Genomic DNA, 24,344 nt, shown 5'->3' with positions numbered 1-24,344 from the left:
CCGATCTCCAGCTGTTCAGTCACTGACAACAACAATAACAACAAAAAAGTCAATCAATCAAACCGGTGGTCCAGATGTTCCTAAGAAAAGGAAACACTCACCAGCAGAAATGACTAGAATTAACATGATTGGCAGAATTCCTGGGACTACTGCACTACAAACAAACACTGCAGCCATTCAAACTTTGTTACAGCTTTAGTAATCATGTTGGAAGGCTGTAGAGATTCCAACATAAATTACATTTTTTTATCAAATCAATATGATCAACGCCACAGTTTGAATAGGTGAACATTAAAGAGTAAACAGAAATATGGTGCATGGAAAATGCTGTGTTACAACTGATTACACAGGCTCAATTGCACCGAAATATGGGGGGCAACGAGACTTTTTATCCCGCACTTCCAGGTGTTATCATGGTAAAACCAGGTCTGAATTACGGTATTAAAAATGTTGCCCATAATCTCTAAACCTTTTGAGTCTAACATGTTGGACCTACCACAGTCTAGGTAGGACCACCACAGTCTAATTCGACCCACCACAGTCTGATCTGACCCACCACAGTCTAGGTAGGACCACCACAGTCTAATCCGACCCACCACAGTCTGATCTGACCCACCACAGTCTAGGTAGGACCACCACAGTCTAATCCGACCCACCACAGTCTGATTCAACCCACGACAGTCTAGATAGGCTCACAATAGTCTAAGTAGGCCCCCAGTCGTCAGGGATAAGCGCTCAGCGTAAGAAAATCCCCTTGGTGGACCTTTCCCAGGCGCTGGCTGGCCATTGATGGGCACATTTCCGGGACTCGCTCTAGATCGGCTTGTTAAACCCGGAGTGAAGGTGACTCGCGGCTCTGGCCGTGAACTTCATAGCACCCCTTGCTGCTTCCAGTGGCCATGGTCTTGGTTTCTTGCTGCGCCCTCTTTCTGCCTGGAGAATTGGGTTCCTGGCACGACTGTCAACGAACGCTGTACGTCATCAGTACGTCACGGGTCGACTTCAATGTCGGCAACCCAGCCGACCTATTTTGAATCACTGACGATGTCTTGCTATCCAAGATTTGTGTCACCATTCATATACAACCAATGTGTTTATGGTTCATTTGTACATAAGTTCTTCTTATATCCAGCGTCTTCATTTTGCTCTGAAAGTGCATCATATTGATGGATACAGAACTGGTTTTGAGGCCCAGCAAACTCACAGACCAATTGCATGTGTTGTAAATCCTTGCACGTGGTCCTGCTCAGCCAATTAAATCCCTGCCCTCTAATGAGCATTGCACACATGGCGTGCCCTAAAAAGAGACAAAAAGTAAACAATGAAAACAGAGCTTTTAATCAACATTGGACGGACAATTTAATTCTTCCCACAATGAGTTCAAAGCAAGTATTTCTCATATGTTCCGAGATCGAGGCCATTATTAAAAGCAATCTGAAGCGCCACCTCAAAAGAAACACAAATCCTTTGAGCAAACACCCACTTAAATCAGAACTGAGGGCACAGAAAATAAACCATCTAAGCTGCTACTATATGGCACTGAATCATAACGCAAGTTAAAGACATTCTGTTGCTCCGGAGCTTCTGAATTTGAACTCAATACCCCATTGCGTCATCCAAAGCTGGATGCACCCCCACTTGAGAGCGCATTATGCTGCTGCTGCACAGGTTAAAGGGAGCTGAGAGCTCTAGTCCTCCGAGTCTTGTCTGCACTGCTATATGTGAGAAACATAGAGATAAACAACATTTATGGAAAACAAAGAAGCCCCGTCTTATGGACATTCCCCGGCTTACATTCAAGCCTGCGTGTAATTGCGAGCCATTGTTAGTTCACTTTGTAATGCTACATGGAGAATTATAAAAGAATACAACCTCGGAACAAATCAGCGTCCAATGGGACTTGTCCTTGAGACAGAAGAGCGAAACAATAATATTTATGTCTCCAGTGGTTACCAAGGCTTTCCTCTGTTTTCTAGTTATGCAGCGCTGAACTATTAAATGTGTCTGAAGTCTTAACACACGTTCAATCAACCACATTAGAATTGTGGCCGTATAGTCTATTCCCTGATGATTTCCTTTACAATCACTCAATCCTTGTTTCTTTTTCAGTGGGAAAGAATTTTAAAAAACGTCAAACTTTTCTCTGAAGAAAGGGTGTAAATGAAGGCTAATTATCTATCTTCACATGGGGGTTGTATCATGTCCAAATGGACAATGAGGCCATATCCATATGCACATGCAATTTTAAATCAAAATCCCTCATTTTGATCCCACTCACTTTGTATATCCGCATACTAGTCACGAAGGTGGTGGAGACACCGTTTCCCACCTCTGTATCACAATCAATTCTTGCAATAAAGCATTCCATATGTTTGAACAATAGAAGCATGTGAAATCACTCATCTGAATCAGAGATCAATTGTGTTCTCCAGATGTTTAATATGCTCTGTATGCACTGTTCCATGTCATGGTTGCTCTGCTTTATGAGATGCATTCACAGTGGGTAACACCTCTGTAAACATTTGCTTGTTTTTTTTTTACAGCTAATCAGATTAGTATTTTTTCTTTTTTTGACAGTATTTAATATTATTCAGTAATTATGCACAATTTGCTTGTACTTCTTTCATTACTTATCCGAAGATCGGCGCTGCTCATTCCGAAAACAGAAACACCTTGCCTCGTCGCTGTTATCTGTACATGCTACTGGCTCTCCTGGTATGGTACATTTAAAAGTCAAAAAAGTTATTTTAACCCCTAAACATTCTAAATGCAGTCTAATCTGAGATTCAATCTCAAGCCCTGCAAGCTTCCCCTACTGATAAGACATGATACACAAGTGCAGTGCAAAAGATGTGGCATGGGTGGGATATTGTTCGGTGCTACTACCATATCAGGTAATTGACAAAGTGAGGGCAAACATCCTAGCTATTCTAGAATTTTTGTGTATGAATTTTTAAGGCAAGTATCAACACATTTTTCATGTATTGATTTTACATCAGTGGGGAAACTGGCTGCACCATTAGTAAGCGGCTCCTTCAAATACCTGGTCACTGGCTTTGTAAATACCCAGGAGCAAATTGGTTTGTCTTACTGATTTTCTCTTTGCTTCTAACTGACTCAGGGTCTATTTGCACTGTTTCATATTCTATCAGTTGGTGTGTCTATTATCATTGAATTTGGCTTCAACAAACAATAATTAATATATAAATGCACTAACTGTAACCCTGTGTTGCAGAATGACAATAAATAATCCTTGAATCCTTGAAAAGATGTTACTGATTCTGTAAGTGTCAGATCCTCAGTCAAGGACTTCCAGAGCTGAGGGGCCCTGAGTGCAAAAGCTTGGTAACCTTTAGTTTTGAGCCGGGACAGAGCCCTCCCTTAAGATCTAAGGCTCTGCATTGGAGCAGAAATGCAGCAATGTAACTGGGAGCCGAGGCATGAAGTGTTTAAACTGTGTTATTAAACTCATCAAATCAATTCTAAAAAGTACTTTTAACATTTGTGGACAGGGAGTCAAGATGTTTTTCTAAATAGGGATGGACCTCTGGGGACAAAAGAGAATTATATCTGATTAGTTTTCATTTAGCTGGAGAAGGTTTTGGGACATCCAGCACTTTATTTTGGACAGACAGAAGATAATAACTGATGAATTTGGCCAACGTCACTGTTTTCTAATGGGACATAAATTTGCGAGTCATCTGCATAACAATGGTATTGAATATTGTATTTATGTGTGATATGTCCCAGTGGCAACAAGTATATTTAGAACAACAAGAGGCCAAGGATGGAGCCTTGGGGAACACCACAGGTCAGAGGAGCCACAAAAGAGGAGGCCTCACCAACCATTACTGAGAAAGTTCTATTTGATAAATAAGAATTGAACAAGTCTAGAGCAGTGCCCCTGATGCCACGATTCAAGGCAGTACAAACTTTAAAAACTTTAACTTTATTATAGTTGTCATTCTACATTTACATAATCAAATTTGACCTCTGCATTTAACCGATCCCTAGCATATTATGAGCAGTGGGCTGCTGAGAAGCGCCCGGGGAGCGGTTAGGGGTTTAGTGTCTTGCTCAGGGACACTTCGGCACAGGACTCACTGCGGTTGCCGGACGACCCTCTCTACCAAATGAATAGAGTGATAAACACTGTTGATTGCGGAGCGCAAACCGAGAAAGAAATGTAATTAAACAATCGCCAGTATCAGCTAAGTAAAAAATGTTGTTTGTGACCTGAATGGAAACCTGATTTCAATGGGTCAAACATATATCACTATTATTCATAAATCAAATCAACTCTAAGTAAACAACCTTCTCTAATTTTTGTTGGACAAAAAGGGTAATTTAGAGATTTTAAAATGTTAACTGCAGATGATCAAGGCAAGAATTTCTTGAGCAGTGTCTGCATTACTGCTTGTTTGAGGGAAGAGGGTGGAAAAAATGTTGGCATAGTACGTTTCCGCAAACGACGCATACATTAATTATCAATGTTTTTGCATTTGGTCAGAGCAAGTGAAGTATTATAACAAGCAAGCAACGTTCTATACATCAAGCGATTGTTGATGAAAGTTTTGTGTAATAATAACAAATGTGTATTATTGTACACATTTGTATATAACTGTGAAGCTGAATGTAATCAAATATCTTTGTTGGTTGTTTTTATCATTTCTACCGGCCTACCAAGTCTATCTTTCACCCAGATTCTAACAAAGAGCAAACAAGAAAGTCTGCAACAGGTGGGTGGGAGTTGCAGTGGATTGCTCAAACAACCACAGGATAGTCACTCAAGAGACCTTTACGCTACGTTGGTACGTTACGTTGGTACGTTGCGTTGGTACATTGCGTTGGTACGTAACATACGTTGGTACGTTTCGTTGGTACGTTTCGTTGGTACGTTGCGTTGTTACAGTGTTATTTGAACACAATATATGATCTTTTTTTCTAACCTTAACATCCTTTGTAAGCCACTACTAAAGTAGTTTTGTTGCATAAACAAACGTTAACCACTTGGTATTGTATGTACCAAGTGGTAAGCGTGATACGAGGCTGATATGAAACGTTTTTATGAAACCTAGTTTGTTCAGAAACGTCGATATTCAATGTATCCCATGGATTGCAGAAATGTACAATGCCAACATTTGTTTCTGGCGACTGGGTTGCAAGCCCACAACTTTGCTGTTCTGATCCACACTCACTACTCTCATAGCATAATTTATGACAAAAAAAACTCTCAAAACCCACTTTACTCCTGATCAGCACCAAACAGTAGGCAGACAGAAAGACTAGCTGGTGAACATAGTGGAGCATTTGGCAGCTAGAAAAACAGATATTTCCCTCAGGAGTTGGTAAAGACCCAAAACCGGCTTAAAGAGAAAGAATATTGGACTTTCATTCCTCAGGAGACCACAAACATGGTTTCAAACTAATTGTGTTGCTCTGTAACTGCTGGGTGTGTAATGAAGCAACTGTTTGCCAACAGGTTTATTCACCATATTAACTTAACAGGTGAAGATGTTCAGTATTTACAACTTGTTTCCGCTGCCCCAAGTGGCCAAAAGAAATCTGCGATGGAAGGTATATACAGTAACTGTAAATCACTGTGTCAGAAAATCCTTTTAAAGAAAGAACCAACAACAATACACTACCTCAAGAAGGCTGCTTATCGCCATGCTGAACATACTTTTACACCATCCCTCTACAGTGGAAGCTGTCATGATGTTGCGCCAATGAATGGTTTGTAAATTGAAATGTGAGGCAGTCAAATTGTTGGGACCCCGAAAAGCTTGTGTTGGCCTTAGGTAAATGCATAATGTTATAAGAGGATTTGGCAGAGAATACAATTTGAATGGCTTGTTTCCCGCCGTCTCCCAGGCCTTTAGCTGCAATTTTACTATCTCTGGGAATTCTGCTCTCATCAACAGTTGGCCTGATTTGGTATGCTATGTCAACAAGAGCCTCAGTTGATTAAATCTGCCACCACACAGAGAGCGAGAAAAGTGTTTGCCAGCTTGATTCAATGATACAGAATACGACTATCTCTTTGCGTTGACATTTTTCTCCTTTTTTGGGGGCTTGTCTTCTTCCTCGGAGGGGAAATAAGCCAGTGCCATTTTATAAACACTGTTTGTTTTTTTAATTGCCTCCAACACAGTCTATTAACTGTGGTGAAAGAGGCCAGCTAGAGTACAAGTGCTGGTGTGGGTTACAAAAAAAAAAAAAAGAAAGCTCCTCTGAAATAGTGGTTATTGACATTCCTTCCAGCAAGAGAGCCTCGTATTCATTTTTAGTGGACATACTTTCCATTAAAAATAGTCTTTAAGGAAAGATATCATTTCATACAGTTTTAGTCCTGATACAGAATCGATTATTGGATGGGCCTACTTCCAGTGGATCCCCACAGGCCATCAGTAGGGGCAACATTAAAGGAAACTAATCTAAAAGACAGAATTCATTTTCATTCCTTTTTTTTTTTTTTATGCAAAGCTGGCTTTAAAATTATCTCCGTCTGTACTGTGTAACACCCCCCCCCCCCCCCCCCTCAATGATCCTGTTGCGCCATACAGATTGGGACGGACAGTCGGTTGAACCAGGCCTCGTGATGCAGTAAATGAGGGCATCAGGCTCCGTTAGGCAGCAGTATTCACAGGTGAAGCCGAGGCCCAGATGTACTCATGGAATTACAGTCTATCCTTTGCAGTTGGCGTTATAATTTGTACCCTGCTGATAGTTGCTCCCCAGCAGGTATTTCTTCATCTTATTTGGACTGGGAAACGGGAGTTAATGGGTTTCTTCCTTCAAGCCCAAAGCTCTTGGAGGCCGAGTCAAATGGCTGCTGGGTGTGTAGTAAATGCATGCAGTCTGCATTGCAAACTTGTTGTAAGCACTCTGTCTGTCCTTGCCAAATTGTCTGGACCCTTTGTGTAACGTGCATGCAAATGTGGAAGGGAGAGCAAATGAAGCTTAACAGGAGCACTCCAATTTGAAGGCCTCTGACTTCGCCAGTTTTTCAGCAACCTGAGGGGATAAGGGAAAGTATGAACAGATGAAAGGAGGGACTGAAAATTGCTCATACCTACTTTCAAAGTTCTGTTTACTTTTATTTCAAATTGAATGTCGAATTCACTTGTTTTTACCCTTGCAGCCATTTAAAGCAGGCACCTGATTAAATACTCAGATTTTCAGTTTGAGTGCAGATACGTTTGGGTATCTGGAGTGCCTACCAACTCACAGACTGAAAAAACACAACGCGGTTGTTTTTTCTGTATCCAAAAACACGTGAATCATCAAGCCATTCAGATTTGGCTCCCGTTCCTATGCAACATACAGCTCATAATATAAATATATATATATATATATATATATATATATATATATATCTCATATAAGTGTGTTTTGAACATGAAAAAGAACACGATATGTCCCCTTAAAACATTTTAGACCTGCAGAAACAATTTAGAAGCGTATGGAATAATGTTGCTGATTAATCACATTTCATTTTAAACATGCAAATGTGCACATATAGTTATATTATACAGTACATACTGTATATATTGACACTGATCGGTGTTATCCAAGACAGAATCAGAGACCGTGATTCAATTGTATGCTCACCATGCCAACCATCAGGACTTTTTACACCCCTTTCCCGTCCTTCCTCTGTCTGATAAAGTACCCACATAAAAATTGCATTTACAGCTAATAGCAAAACAGGCTGTTTGAGTGCAACAGCTGACGTACCTTCTAGTTGGAGAAGTCCTCTTTAATCTAACCCTCACCTCTCGACCCTGACACCGGCATCAGGGCAAGCTCACCTCGATTGCTTCCCGAGACTTTGAGTTTCTCAGCCTCCTCTCATCAACGCTACTTTTCTTAATAACTGAGCATATTAAAAATGGATTTTCCTCCTTTCAACTTGAGATCCCCCCCCCCCCCCCCCCCCCCCCCACCCACCACACACACACACAACGTTCAGCTTCTGATGGACTTCCTGCTTGAATGAGCACAATAGGTTTGAAAGTGAAATGGGACTTCATATCAAAGCCAGAAAAAAAAGTGCTTTGATTTTTCACCCGCTACCCACTCTTTTCATTTTTGTCATTGACTCCTCTTTTTCAAAGCAGATTTATTTCATGAATTTTCATCAAGTGCCTGCTCTCAGGCATTGCCTCCAAACTATTTGAAATCATAGCCCATCACTCACCTGGACTCCATACGTACTGTGGCAGCGCGTCATGTTCATGAGTTTGTAATTGCTCATCATTTTTCTCGCTCCTACTGATCTGCGTTTAGCAAGATCGACAAGCCTCTAAGCCAGTGTCCTTCTATGTCTCCTCCTGGTTCACCATGTCACTGTGTTCTACAGTTTTTGGTTTGTCTCTCTCTCTCTCCCTCAGGCCACTTCCTCTGGGTGAACAGCTCAGCCTTTGGCGGGCCCTGGGTGCTGAGTCCCTGGCTGTGGGGGGGGCAGGGCCCCTGTAGCCTGGACATGGCTGTGTTCCTCCACCCCAAACAAAGTGGGCAATACACCACATGGCTCATAGAGCGGGACAAACCGCCAGTCGCCCTCTTCTCCACTGACACGCTTCCGCGCATCACAGGGTAAGCACGTTGTTTTATGCATGGATTGTACACCAGGAGACCGGATTTGAACTTGCACTGGGGGAAAAAAAAGAAACCTGAATGATTTGAATAAATGGAATAAGCAACCATGAAGAAGAATCCATTTCCATTCACACATGATAGCCATAACGATGCACTAACCTCTTAGATCTCTTAGAATCAGCTTTGTTTGAAGTTCTAAGCAGCATGCTCTGGTTCACTGAGTCGGAGTCCTGTATAGACCCCTTTTCTGTTAGTAGACATGGCGGCGTATTTCTGTTGGCAGAGCGTAGGTGGAGGCAGAAACATGTTCTTTAATGCTGGCTAGAACGTTTTGTTGGCTTGTTTTTTGTTTGTTTTTATATAATGGCTGAAGAAAACGGTAGTTTCTCTGATTTTTGTACAGTGACTCTCTATCCAGGAACACTAGTGTAACTTGAGAAACATTAACCAACAGGACCATTTTAACCGAGCCCTACACGCTGACTCATAGGCCAGACTTTGTTCACACCTGACGGAGAAACCAAGCGTTGATAATAGAAGACAAACTGAAGCTGTTTAAATCTTTGGATGCCAATGACTATCCTGCAGGAAAAGTGGATATTCCGGCATTGGTAACAGCTGCCTACACTGCAAAGCAACCCAAAATGAGAGTTTGACAATGTCGGTGGAACATGTCAGAGATGGAGAGGACCTGTTGCTAATTTTGTTGCTTCCGATAACTGCAACCAAAGGCTCCCGGCTGCGACTACGGTTAGCAGAAGGCTAAACTATTATAGCTCTCTATCACTCTCTAGTAGTTTTTTTCCCCATCTCTCCCAATAGTTTCGCCTTCTACTTGATCCTGCAATCTTCCGCATACATGGGGCCTAAAGAGTAAGCATCCAGCAAGTCCTTAGACCCGCCTCCCAGCTCTCGGTTCAACCTTGTTCTCTGGCTCATACACATGAACGGAGGAACAAAATTGACTCTTGATTCAGCTGATTGGTGCGTTTTACAACTTTTAGGACCCAAGGATTCGTAAAGGCTCGTACGGGGAAGTTCATTTAGCATTCAAATAAAACGATCTGCTGATTAACAGACATCTCTTTCCTCATATAAGTCCAAGGAGAAAAGTATTTTGGTCACAGAGCTCTTCCTGGGAGCTTGGCCGTAACTCCAACGGTTTGAAGAAGACTACACTAAACTATTGGCAACATCTTTACTCCAATTTCACTGATATTCCGTCATGCTCTTTTGATTCTGGCACCAGACAACACAGCAAGGGGGCGTTTTTGATAAGTGACTTTTGCCTACTACTCTGAGGTGATCTACATGTTTGCCTCCAGTCCGTCCTTTGTTTTGCCTCCAGCAAACACCCTGACGTAGACCTGACGTAGACCTGATGTCGGCACCGAAAGGTCTATACGTGCACATTTGGCTGCCAGCCAAGAGCTTTATCGTGAATACTCTGTTCCCCAAACCTGTGTCAATGTGCTCCATTAGAGGCAGAGATTCAGAAAACAGTTAGCAGAATCAAATGATGGCACCCTCATCGAAAGTCTTTTCATATGGAGATAGACAGAAAGAGAGAGAGAGAGAGAGCTGGCCGAGTAAGAAGGGAAAGAAGGTTGTTCAAAACACGGCTGGGTAACAATCAGCTCCATGTGCTACTAATCCTTAATTAGCCTCACAGGTCCGAGCTCCTCTCATTGTGGCTTTTCATCGGGGGATCTGTCTCTCTCACTGAGAGCCACATGGGGACGGAGGCCAGGACAATACTTAGCTCAAACGTTTCTCCTGTAAACACCTGATGTGTGTGGTCGTATACACGGGCATGTTACATGTTAGCGTGTAGGAAGTCCGAATGCAAAGAGCAACTCTCAACATGTTCGATGCTGCTTGTGTGTGCCTTCTCTTAAGGGCATCGGAATCATACGAGTGTCACAATTTAATCTTGCCTCTCTCTGTTGCGGTCTGTGTGTGGGAGTGAATGCGCGCCAACGTGCGTGCATGTGTTCATGCGAATGGCGAGTCGTCTTAAGGGAGCGTATAGCAGAGACGCACTCATTACATGCGTGACCGATTAGACCGTGCGCGTGTGCGCTCTCATTTCTAGTCTGAGGCTGCCATCCACCCACGCCATCTCTGGCGTTTGGAGACTCGCTCAGCCAAACTCCCCACATTTCTTTACTCTTGACGCTCATGTCATAAGAAGTGTGGGGGGGGGGGGCAATAACAAAAGCAAGGAGACCTATCCGCCGACATCAGTCAGCTCGCTAATTGCCAACCCTCGCCCTTTGAATTTTTATCCTGTGTTTTGACATGTTTCACGTTCAATTCTGTAGTCGGGGCATCAGCACAGGGTTAGCCAGGAGGGAAACAAAACATCCTGTAAGCAGTGGCCATTTAACAAGGCCCCCTTTACTCGAGGGTAGATTCAAACTTATGAGGCTTTTCTAATTTTTTACTTTGAATTAAAATGGCTCACAGGAAGAAGCAGAGATAGCAGCCATGTCCAACTAAACAACAAATCATTGTCACGTAGTTTGACATTAAACGAGGCACTATTTGGAATCTGCCCACACAATCTTGCAGAATCATTATCACTGTTTATTCTTCCTCTTCACGCTGCGTTATTAATGGAAAAAATCAATTAATCCAGTAAATACTGTTGCTCCTACAATTTAAACAACCTTTTGTTTGTTTCTTTACCAAATTCTCAATCAAGAAGAATCTGATTAACTCTGAAACAAGCTTTTTAACTCTAGCTCAACGACAGCTGTCAGCCACCGAGGAGGAGCGCTTCCTTGGGATAATGTTGCGACACATCTAAAGGAATTGTACATGCTCGGAGTCGATTCTCAATGGCAAATGCATCTACTCTATTGTTTTTGTCTAATTATTTTTATTAAATGTGTGCATTTATAAACAAGGTGTAGCCACTCAAAAAAAGAAAAACAATCAAACCTAACAAAAAATGGCAAAAACTAACATTCAAACAGACCTAAATCAATCTTGTATTGAATGAGCTGTAATCTGGGGTTCGCGAAGACGTTATTGCAAATCTGTTTCTTGAGGGTTTCACCATCTGTTGTGGGGGTGGTTGTGATGGAGTCTTTGGTTATTGAGATAACTCCGTATAATTTTGCCATTTGTTTCAAGAATGCTGATATTGTGAATAGAGCTTTTACCATCGGAGGTTGCAAGTTATTATGTGTGATATCAATTTATGCGTTTTTGAGTTATGGACATTCTAGAAACTGTTCTTGAGTGAAATCAAATGTCTGGGTTAATTTATGTTGCTTTATGATGATGCCTTCAAACAGGTGTTCTACGTGAGTAATTCCTTTGAGGAGGAGGGAGGAGGAGCTCTTGTGCTGTTTTTGTATTATTGCTTAGAAAAATCATAAATCTCTCAATGGAGAGTTCATTGCATTCTGATTGTTCAATGTCAAACCATGTGTCTTGGTGAGCGTTTGAGTGAATCTATTTCATGATGTACTGTAACTGATTAGAGAGGTAATATTGAAGGAAATGTGGGGGCATATAAACTTCTGCAGTGTTGTAAATTTAATTCTCAGTTGTTTGTTTTTCCAGTAGAATTAGACCTTTGATGAAACAGCTGGGTATTGGTTGGACAGTGATCATTGAGAATAGATAGTTGATTCTGGCTAAAATTGACATTTAGATTGCAATGCGTCCTGCTAGGGCAGGAGTCGGCAACCCGCGGCTCCGGAGCCGCATTCGGCTCTTCAGCCCCTCTGTTGCGGCTCCCTGAGGCAACATCCAGACTAAACGTTTTTGTTTTAAAACTAAAACAATCTCCGTTCACACGGCGTTTCAGCATCGTTTTCGAGATGATCTCCGTCCAGACTGACACGCCTCAAAACGAATATCACGTGACTACGTACACTGGGCATGCGGGTGGGTGCCGACGTAAACAGGAAGTAGATTGGTTGCTCAAAGCCGCTAACTATGGGTACATCCCAAGTCTCTTAATTGCATCCCCGTTTCCCTCACTTGTGTCCTTTCCTTGCGTCTTAGTCCCTCCCACCAAGGATGCATGGAGAGACGCAAGGAAACCATGCGAGGAGAGAGGAAACAAGGAAATATGTTTTAGGATACATGAGACGTCCTTTCCTCTGAAGCATCACGTAAAGCGACGTCTGTTTCTGATGACGGTGCTGATGATCACAGCTGGATCAGCTGTTAGTCGGCTTTAACAGCTGGAGAGACTTTTGATAAGTTTGTGTCTGTACACATGATCACTGTACTTAATAATAGTAACTAATAATACTAATAACTAATAAAGACACACAGTAATCATCACTGTACTTAATAATAGTAACTAATAATACTAATAACTAATAAAGACACACAGTAATCATCACTGTACTTAATAATAGTAACTAATAATACTAATAGCTAATAAAGACACACAGTAATCATCACTGTACTTAATAATAGTAACTAATAATACTAATAACTAATAAAGACACACAGTAATCATCACTGTACTTAATAATAGTAACTAATAATACTAATAGCTAATAAAGACACACAGTAATCATCACTGTACTTAATAATAGTAACTAATAATACTAATAACTAATAAAGACACACAGTAATCATCACTGTACTTAATAATAGTAACTAATAATACTAATAGCTAATAAAGACACACAGTAATCATCACTCTACTTAATAATAGTAACTAATAATACTAATAGCTAATAAAGACACAGTAATCATCACTGTACTTAATAATAGTAACTAATAATACTAATAGCTAATAAAGACACAGTAATCATCACTGTACTTAATAATAGTAACTAATAATACTAATAACTAATAAAGACACACAGTAATCATCACTCTACTTAATAATAGTAACTAATAATACTAATAGCTAATAAAGACACAGTAATCATCACTGTACTTAATAATAGTAACTAATAATACTAATAGCTAATAAAGACACAGTAATCATCACTGTACTTAATAATAGTAACTAATAATACTAATAACTAATAAAGACACACAGTAATCATCACTCTACTTAATAATAGTAACTAATAATACTAATAACTAATAAAGACACACAGTAATCATCACTGTACTTAATAATAGTAACTAATAATACTAATAGCTAATAAAGACACACAGTAATCATCACTGTACTTAATAATAGTAACTAATAATACTAATAACTAATAAAGACACACAGTAATCATCACTGTACTTAATAATAGTAACTAATAATACTAATAACTAATAAAGACTCACAGTAATCATCACTGTACTTAATAATAGTAACTAATAATACTAATAACTAATAAAGACACACAGTAATCATCACTGTACTTAATAATAGTAACTAATAATACTAATAACTAATAAAGACACACAGTAATCATCACTGTACTTAATAATAGTAACTAATAATACTAATAGCTAATAAAGACACACAGTAATCATCACTGTACTTAATAATAGTAACTAATAATACTAATAACTAATAAAGACACACAGTAATCATCACTCTACTTAATAATAGTAACTAATAATACTAATAACTAATAAAGACACACAGTAATCATCACTCTACTTAATAATAGTAACTAATAATACTAATAGCTAATAAAGACACACAGTAATCATCACTGTACTTAATAATAGTAACTAATAGCTAATAAAGACACACAGTAATCATCACTCTACTTAATAATAGTAACTAATAATACTAATAGCTAATAAAGACACACAGTAATCATCACTCTACTTAATAATAGTAACTAATAATACTAATAGCTAATAAAGACACACAGTAATCATCACTGTACTTAATAATAGTAACTAATAATACTAATAACTAATAAAGACACACAGTAATCATCACTCTACTTAATAATAGTAACTAATAATACTAATAGCTAATAAAGACACACAGTAATCATCACTCTACTTAATAATAGTAACTAATAATACTAATAGCTAATAAAGACACACAGTAATCATCACTGTACTTAATAATAGTAACTAATAATACTAATAACTAATAAAGACACACAGTAATCATCACTCTACTTAATAATAGTAACTAATAATACTAATAGCTAATAAAGACACACAGTAATCATCACTCTACTTAATAATAGTAACTAATAATACTAATAGCTAATAAAGACACACAGTAATCATCACTGTACTTAATAATAGTAACTAATAATACTAATAACTAATAAAGACACACAGTAATCATCACTCTACTTAATAATAGTAACTAATTATACTAATAGCTAATAAAGACTCACAGTAATCATCACTCTACTTAATAATAGTAACTAATTATACTAATAGCTAATAAAGACACACAGTAATCATCACTCTACTTAATAATAGTAACTAATAATACTAATAGCTAATAAAGACACACAGTAATCATCACTCTACTTAATAATAGTAACTAATAATACTAATAGCTAATAAAGACACACAGTAATCATCACTCTACTTAATAATAGTAACTAATAATACTAATAGCTAATAAAGACTCACAGTAATCATCACTGTACTTAATAATAGTAACTAATAATACTAATAGCTAATAAAGACACACAGTAATCATCACTCTACTTAATAATAGTAACTAATAATACTAATAGCTAATAAAGACACACAGTAATCATCACTCTACTTAATAATAGTAACTAATTATACTAATAACTAATAAAGACACACAGTAATCATCACTGTAGAGGTGTTTTCTCTCTGTAGTCTGTTACCTCTTTAACAAACTGTGTTGTGTTCTGTTTATAAGCGCAGGATTGATTTCTACCATCAGAATGCGTTTGTCTTATTTATGAATTATTCGCGTCTGTACGTTTTGAAATTCTGATTGTGACGTCATTATTAATTAACCCAGAATATGATTATGGTTTCTCTTAAATACTGGAATTAATTTATTAGGCTCCATGTTTCAGGTTAAACTTAAATGATAAAATTCATCAAACCCGACACTCAGGATTAATCAGCCTCACGTGACTGAATGAAATGATGATAAATGATGTAAAAAGTGTTTCGTCTCTCCAGCTCTCTCTGACTTAAATTGTATCCATAATAAAAGTTATTGATGGAAACATCAGATCATGAAAACACAAATCTTTCTAATAAATGAAGAAAGTTGTTTGTGGTCCTTTTGTTGTTCAGTCTACAATGAACAGATATTTAAACCAGATGGTGAATCAGAAACCTAATCAAATATAAACTAGTTTAATCTGTGATCTGTCTTCACTCTGGTATGAAACTCCAGTGATATTTAGAAGTCTGATCAGCTGCAGCATCCAATCACATAACTGATGAAAAATGAGGGGGCGTGTCGGCCGTTAAAAGACTTCCTGGAAGTCTGTTCTCATGCGTCCTCGCTCCCCGCTCCTCCGAGCTAAATAAGAGCTTTGGGACGGCCGTCAATATGGCGGCGCAGAACAACTTCCGGTTCAAGCGAGGTTCGAGGAGCGAGGAAATGACAAATAAGAGATTTGGAATGTACCCCGTAACTTCAGACGGTCGCTCCGTAGGTCTGATAACGCCGCTGGACACGCCGCTCACTAATCGCTCCAATAACAGCTGCTTCCTCCTCAGAAATGCAGACTTCAACTGAACAACAGCTGCTAGTAAAGACAACAAGGTCAGTAACACTTGTAATCAGTTGTCCATGTTGAATTAATCGATAGTAGTAGTCGATCGATAATCAAGACTATTGTTGTTTGTGATCTTCCAGGAAACGGTCACGTGATAGGAGTGTGACGAATCAGGGAAGGACACGCCGTGACTGCTAAGAACCAATCAAGTACCGAACATGGGTGTCTATGTCATCGTTTCTAAACTTATGAGTTTATGAGCGTCCACATGAAGAGGCAACTCCGGAGTTTTCAAACTCCGGAGTTTTCGGTGCTTTGAAAACTCCGGCGTAGTGTGGCCGAAAAAAAAAGAAGAAAAGTCACGGAGGAAAATAGAGTTTAATTCTTCGTGGACGTATTCATCTGCTTTCACTGCCAACGATGCTGGCTTACCTGTATGCTCGAAATGTGGCGAGAAATTAGCAAACACACTTCCAGAACAAGCAGGCAGCATTTGCTGAAAAGTGTCACGCTGGAGATGAGCGAAAAAGAGCGATTCCTCAACTGCTGCAGCAAACTCTCCTCTTCATAAGAGTTTGATATTGTTCAAATAGGTAAAATAGCAATAAAATGTCAATAGTTGTCTTTATTCTTGTTCCATATTTTCATAAACACAACAAACTATAGTTTTTGTATATATAATCTAACTATCTATAAAACTTTATAAGCTGTGATATCAAATAGCTTTTGCGGGCTGCAGACAAATTTGATTTGGTGGAAAATAGAGCAAAATGTCTCTTTGGATAGAAAAGGTTGCCGACCCCTGGTCTAGGGAGAAGGGTATGTGAGTCCAGCGGTTTAAGGGATCTTCGGTGGATTTACGGATGGGGGTAAAGTTAAGGTGGAACAGCTCTGGAAGATTGGAGGAAATATCAATGCCCAGATATTGAATGTTACCAGTTGGGATGTTGAAAGGTAATTTTGGTCTCGTAGCCTTCCTCCATTAGTTTAAACACTGCAGCCAGTGATGCTGATGTTTTTTGAGGATTGTCTACCTTTGATGAGACCATTTTGGTCCGAGTGAATTAATACATGGATGACTTTCTCCAATCTGATACAGTACTTCACTCATCATTTTGATACCTCGGTTGACGAGTGGTAAGAGGCGGTGGCTTGAGCAGGGAGTGGGATCCTTGTTAGCTTTGAGAACAGCTGAGGTGAGTGCAATTCATATCTGGAGGGATGTTGGAGGATTTGTAAATTTCATTATCTTAATGAATTGTGGCGATATTGTGGTCCCAAAGAGCTTGTAAAGTTCAGAGGGGAAACCATCTGATCCAAGTGCTTTCTCACTGTCATTTTGCATAATGGATCTGTCCAAGGTGTTTGAGATTCTGGTAACTTGGGAAGACCTATATTATCAAAGAATGTGGTTATTGTTGTTAGATTACACATGCAAATGTAGAAGTTGCTAAAGGAAGTTTGAAATATTGTTTATATATCATTTAGGGTGTAAATAGTATTCGCTTCTGAGTATTCAACAGCTTGTGTAATAGTTAATAGAGTTAATAGAGCTGAATTGTTAGATATTTTTCTAATTTGTTACTGTGTTTAAAGTAGTTACGTTTTAGCTTTTATATGACACACTCGGTCTTCTTATTTATGATGTTATTAAGATTTGTTTCGGATAGTTCTTTATTTGTACATCCTCAGATTGATGTGGAGCTACACCACTCAGTTTGTCCAGTTGTTGCTCTTCCTGTTCTTTGTTGGAGTATGAGATCATCCTCTCATCCCTGCCTTGGCTCTTTCAAAAACTATAGACTCGGTGAGGTTGTTGGAGAGTCACTTAGTTCAAAGAAAGATATCCACTCTCTATTCAAGTAAGAATCTACACGCAATGATGTCTTGAAACTGCATCTTGTGCATGCTTTAAGGGTGGTTTCATTAATAAAGGTAAACTTTACTGGAACGAATACTCTAAATAATAATGTGATGCATTTCTACGTGTTAGTCTGATATGATCAAGTTGATTGTGAGGAAGTAATCTATCCGGGAGAAAGAGTTCTGATAGGGTGAGTAGTAGGTATAGTTGAGTTTTTTACTCACCAAATATCACCAAGACCAATGTCAGTCGTATAGTGTTCAACTGTTTCAGATGGTTACCACAGTCTGTGGAATGTAGTGATGTTTGAATGGTACAGTTTTGTATAATTAGTATTGAAGTCACCGACAATAATAATAACGGTTGCATCTGAGAAGATCTTTAGTTGTGAAAAGAAATGATGAGAACATGCAGCGATGTCATCATTTGGACTGTATACTATAGCTATTTAACACTTAACTGCCCCAATGGAACCACTGATTGTTATGTATCCTCCTTCAGGATCTGCTTTGATGAACTTATTGTTATGGTATTTATTTGTCACTCAGCACTGCAACGCTTCTTTTCTTTGAATTTCAAAATATGCAAGATATATTAATTACATTCGTATTTATTTAAGGAACACAGACAGAACATGGAAGACTGTTCATAATAACACTATTTTGGGCGCAACTAAATTGGCGTTAACTGGCGTGACCACGGATTTGTAAAAATATTTTTTTGCTTGTAAATGTATGATTTTGTTCTCGTAAATTCAGTTTACAAGAAAAAAATAAGTTGTTCTTGGAATATTACCTCCCTCCCATGATTGTATAACTGTTTTTGATATACCTATACCAGACGCAGTCATAGTCTTCTCACCACTATGCATAAAAATAATTCCATGGTTCACTTTTTACCCCCACCCCCCATCTGTCTCAGATTTCTTCATACAGTATATAACTACTATACCTGAGGGAAGCATATTTAGGACCTCTGAAGACAGGCAGCAAAGGACTTGACTCATCAAACAGTGTCAGCGCTCTCGGCAAATGTCAGCATCCCAAGTGTCTCCGTCAGCAGTGAAGGAGAGACGGGACGAGCGGAAGGGGGGAGGGCTGAAAGATGTGTGTGTTGTCTGTCTGTGTATATCTCTACATGAACAAATACATGAAGTGTCTGCACATGCACGTGTGATATGTCTCATATGGGGTAACGTGACTGCATGTGGCCATGGTAAACTATAGGGGCAGTGAGCGAGGTGACGCATTACACCCCTGTATCTCATCGCAGATCCCTTATAATATTCCCTCACACCCCGTCCATCGCACTCACATACACATGTGCAGGAGAACTCACAGTGTGCCGTACGTTCCTTTACTTTACATTAGCAACATACGCACCAAATGGCCACGATTGCAAGGTGCATTAATGTGACGCTTGAGTGTCGGCATCAGAACCACTCGGTGTGACAAAGAGCAGCGATGCGTTACTGCGGGAAGCGTTTTTTTATGTCATTTAAAGCGCGGCATTAGAGCACCATCATCTAAAAGCTCAGCCGCAGGTTGTGTAATGCGGGGGAAGGAAGCTTCAAAGGTGGAAAGTTTTAATGCTACAGTTTGACATACACTAGGAACATTACAGCAAGTGATATATAATATAATATAAGCCGCGCAGCACATTCTCTCCCGCAGAAGCCTGCACATTAAAGTATCACAGCCGTGGTGTAGGAGGGGAAAGAATTACCGGAGCGCCATTAAAGCGTAAAGAAGACATAAAGTTAACATGCTTTACTGGATGTTACACTATGCAGTATGAAATCTCTTCTTTGTTTAAAAAGTATAAATACGTGAACCAAAATAATGCTTTACGGTCGATACAGTCTGGGTGTGCACGGACAATTCTTTATTGTAACTTGTCTCGGTCATGATGAAAGTTGTCCCACACAATGGAGACAGCTGACTGGAGACAAAAGCGCCGCCACATTTGTCTTCCAACTGAACCAGCTGCAATCCCTGTAGGTAAAGAGGATTATTCTGGCCTCTAACCTAATTATTCAATTCTACAGTCCCATAAATGTAAATAAAACGCGGCCTCATCACTGACAGCGTATATATGTGTATGCGCAGTAGATGCACTTAGCAAGTTGAATAATTGCCAACTGCTGCATTACTCTGCTTGTAAATTAGAATAAAGAAATCAATACACACTGTGTATGAGGCTGGGTAGAATGAGGAAATATGCTTTTTAATACGAGTCGCATGTCCAAGGCCTGTTTGTTATGATGTGATTAAATACATCACTGTATGGTGATATATTATGCAAACCAGGAGAGTGTTGTTGTTTGATTGTTCAATTAGAAAGGTTTGTCCTTTAAATCCAAAATTGCCTTTTGGTGCTTTTGTAAAACAACATAAAGTCATTAAACAGCTGTTCTGTGAAGTCGACCCAGGTCGCATCTGTTAATGTAAACCTTAATGATGCAGAGGGGGCATTTCATTTCAGTTTGTTGGATAAATAGGCTTTTGAGGTGATATTACATTACATTACATTACAGTCATTTAGCAGACGCTTTTATCCAAAGCGACTTACAATTCAGAGTCTATATCAACCACTTAAATAATAACTTGTTTTCCAAGTGAAGCAGTTGTTCCTCTCACACTGTTGGGTTTTTATTCTAAGTTCCACTTCCAGCTTTATAACAAATAAATAAATAAAAATGTATATCTTGACGTGCACTTGGTTAGGTTAAACGCTGCTGTATGTAATCATGGATTACGACGGGAACGTCCCTTTTTTATCCAGCCATCCAAGTGCCACTTTATAATTTGTCTCTCACTTAAAACTCTTCTTAGAGCAGGAGCACATCCAACCCGCAGACAGCCTCTCACAGCCATGTTCCGATGAGTGAAGCTCAACCGAGATGGGTCACCTCGAGGCCCTCTCGTTGGCAAAGCAGTGCATTCATCCCCGGCAGCCTTTGCAGCTCGTCCACTCCGATGCTCGGTGCTCTCCGGAGCCGATCCCCCCAGAACTCAGACCGTGCTCGCCACAGAACCGGGCCTGGTGGCATCCTTGTAGCTCATGATCCGGGAGTGCTGCCATGGAGGGTTGCATTTGCTGGAGATTATTTGGAGAAAAGACCAAGGCGATTTTTGTGCCATGTGGTATGGTGGCAGACATTGCTGCCACTCTGACCCAAGGCTCCACAGATTTGTTTTCCAACTAAAAGCATAACTCAAACGCCTTTATTGTTCTGTAACTTGTAAATGAAGTGGATTGTTTGTGCTAGATTTAACACGTACTGAGCCGAATGGTCGAAGTTGTGAAATTAGATTTTGCATTTTGGCCCGTTGACATAACGCAATGTTGCCAACGTGAGCTATTGTTTGTAATTTATTCAATCATCTTTTCATAATGACCATTTGATTCCACACTGCCACCGTGTTAATACGCTGTTATGTAAAATCTGAATCCCTCATTGTTTTGGTTAAGTCGTCCTCTTGATTGATTCAAAAGATTACCCATGATGCCTAAATGAACCTTTGAAGAATAGTATGGTGCATTTTCAAATCGTTAAAGATCAGTGTTCTATTCTGATACATTATATTTAAGTGAGCACTAATGTTGTGTTTAATTACGTGGCCTGTAATAAATAGAGCCAAACACTAAGCAGGGGAGGCTGTGCATCGTGAGCGATTGGTCATGCAGGCACAGTGGCTAAGAGGTAATCTAAAGGGATATATATTTATATTTTTTTATCTGTCTTCCTTTGACCCCCCCCCCTCGCCTTCTTTGCTATTTTGCCGTTTCAAATGTAAATGAGATTCGTTATAGTGGCGGCCGCCACTGCCACTGTTCCCGCTGCCTTTTATACCCGCTTCCAGAGAAAGGAGGCAGCCGCATTCTTTTCATCGACTAACACATTCTCCATCTCCAACCCTGCTATTATACGCACATTAGAGAACATCCCATAATGAAACCTGTCAGGCAAATTGACACAGGAAAGAGAATATGAAAAACATTACATGATTACAGGGCAAAAACATAGTTAGGAAAAAAATATTGTCATTACATTAGAATATTTATATATATACGTATGTGTGTGTGTATATATATGTATATATGTGTATTAGTTATAGCTATTTTATAATTTAATAATTTGTCATAAATACAATATATGTATTCTAATTATTTTTCCCATTATCTTATTTTCTCATTGCACAGCTACTGTCTTCCTCAGTTGCTCTGCTTCCAGTGCAGCTTGTTTTAAGTAGAGCTTTTATCCAATCAGATTTCACCTCTGTGTCTCTAGGTAGAGAGGCCCCAGGCCCCCTAAGTAGACTTTGCAGTTTAAGTGAATGGGGACGATATTGTTGATTGTCATAGTGTTCAACCAATCAGATCTTTAGTTTGACATGTTGGGCTCTGCTTCCAGCGCAGCTTGTTTTAAATTAGAGCTTTTATCCAATCAGATTTCTCCTCTATGCTGTCTCTCAGTAAAAAAATCTGCCCGGAGGCCTTCAGAATTTCAAGTGAATCCCTTTGCAGTTTAAGTAAATGGGGACGATATTGTTGATTGTCATAGTCTTCAACCAGTCAGATCTTTAGTTTGGCAGGTGGGCGTGTTCTTTGACATGTCAGAGCCTGCTAGCTGACCTACAAGTGCGTCAGCATTAACGTGCGGCTTGATTGGTCAGTGGGCTAGCGTGACATCTTGTGAAACTAGCTAGCAGAACTTTGTAGTAGTAAGAGTTAAAGTTTAAAGATATGTAAGAAGTGTTTACGTGACATTACATTTTTAGTGTTTTGACATGTTTGGCGGTGACAATCCCAATATCTGCTCCCTCTGTCGAGCGGACATTTTCAGCCTCAAACTTATTAAACGTATTCAAGAAATACAACTGGGGAGGCTCGACTGTCTTCACTGGCGTCCATGAATGGAGAAGGACTTCTTACTGGAACTGAACCGATGTTCTGCACAACCGCGGTATTGAACTCTTTGTAATCAAAGAAAGGACGATGGACTTTGTCTTTAAGTGAACAGCAGCTTTGGTAAGTGAAGTGCGTTTGTGTTTTTACATCTGCAGTAGCGTTACTACTGTGTTCATTTGTCTATTGTGTCGTTTTTATGATATGATTAATATTGTTCCCTCTGATGTGAATACTATTTGAATGGTGCTCTTGAGTGTGTGGTGGAATGCGTGTTTTAGCGCTGTAGTTTTGCTGGATTGTGCAGAGGCCTGTTGAATCCTGTTATTTGGGTTTTATGTTATTCTACCTTTGTTGTCATATAAATATATGTGACTGGTTCTTGTGAGTTTGTTCTTGTCATTGTGTTAATTACATTGATGTTGACTATATGCATTGTCCGTTAATAACGCAGCATCCTATCATGCGCGTATTCATGTCTCTGCAGTCTTCAGTTAGTGTATATAGCATATAATATATATATATAGTGCATGTATATGTGTATATATATATGTATACGTATATGTATATTTGTATATATGTATATGTATATATATATGTACTGTTCAAATATATTACACGCCGCCCATCTCAAACATTGTGCCTCTCCTCTGATACACACACATAGTTTCCTCAACACAACATTATCACAGCGTGTCTGTAGTGTTTTGGTTGCAGCTCCCGATGGGACTTCATAAAAAAAGCTCCAGAAATAAAACATTTGAGCCTCATGCAGGCGCCAAAAAAGAAAAAAGAAACATTGTATCCACAGATGAGTTATATCGTGTCATCCTCAGCTTGCCTACTCCACAATCCTCACTCTCTTAATCTTTCCCCCCCTTCTTCTCCGCAGACAGGTTACATAAGGTATGGTTTTTATTCCCACCCTCCCCTCTGTGTTCATAGGCCCCTCCATCTCATCTAAGAATCTCTAATCATATTTTCCCCAAAGTTGCATTGTTCATTCCTGACAGATGAAGTTTTACACAAGACGAGAGGAAGGTGACATTTGGGGAAAGAAACGGTGGCCTAGATTCTTTTTTTTTTATGAAAGACTGAACCAATGAAAAGGGCATGATGAAATTTCAAGCCGAGACATTAAAAGCTTAGCACCTTAATCACAAAAAGTCTTCTTTGTTGTGATGCACATTTCGCATCAAGGCAATTGTGAGATAGATGATAGATTTCCCTCACCTTCCTGGCCGTTCATGTTGTGTCTTGCAGGTATATATACAAGTGGGGAATCAGTGTTGCCTCACCATAAAAAAATGGCAGTTGCTAAGACGAAAAACATATATAGTCAACTA

The 24,344-nt window shown here is 39.5% G+C and overlaps 1 protein-coding gene across 1 annotated transcript in view; it reads left to right on the top strand.

Moving 5' to 3' along the window:
• alk (ALK receptor tyrosine kinase) overlaps positions 1-24,344 on the top strand; it is a 369,109-nt gene that overhangs the window by 213,463 nt on the left and 131,302 nt on the right. Inside the window, exon 4 of the mRNA XM_076107773.1 lies at positions 8,397-8,601. Coding sequence (XP_075963888.1) covers positions 8,397-8,601 — 205 coding nt within the window. The remainder of the gene's footprint in view (positions 1-8,396; positions 8,602-24,344) is intronic.

Source organism: Anarhichas minor, unplaced genomic scaffold (genome assembly GCF_050575085.1).
Source record: "Anarhichas minor isolate MPS153535 unplaced genomic scaffold, ASM5057508v1 ptg000040l, whole genome shotgun sequence".
In the NCBI taxonomy this organism is placed as follows: Eukaryota; Metazoa; Chordata; class Actinopteri; order Perciformes; family Anarhichadidae; genus Anarhichas; species Anarhichas minor.
Note: the sequence above shows the minus strand (reverse complement) of the source record. Positions and strands in the feature narration are given on the sequence as shown.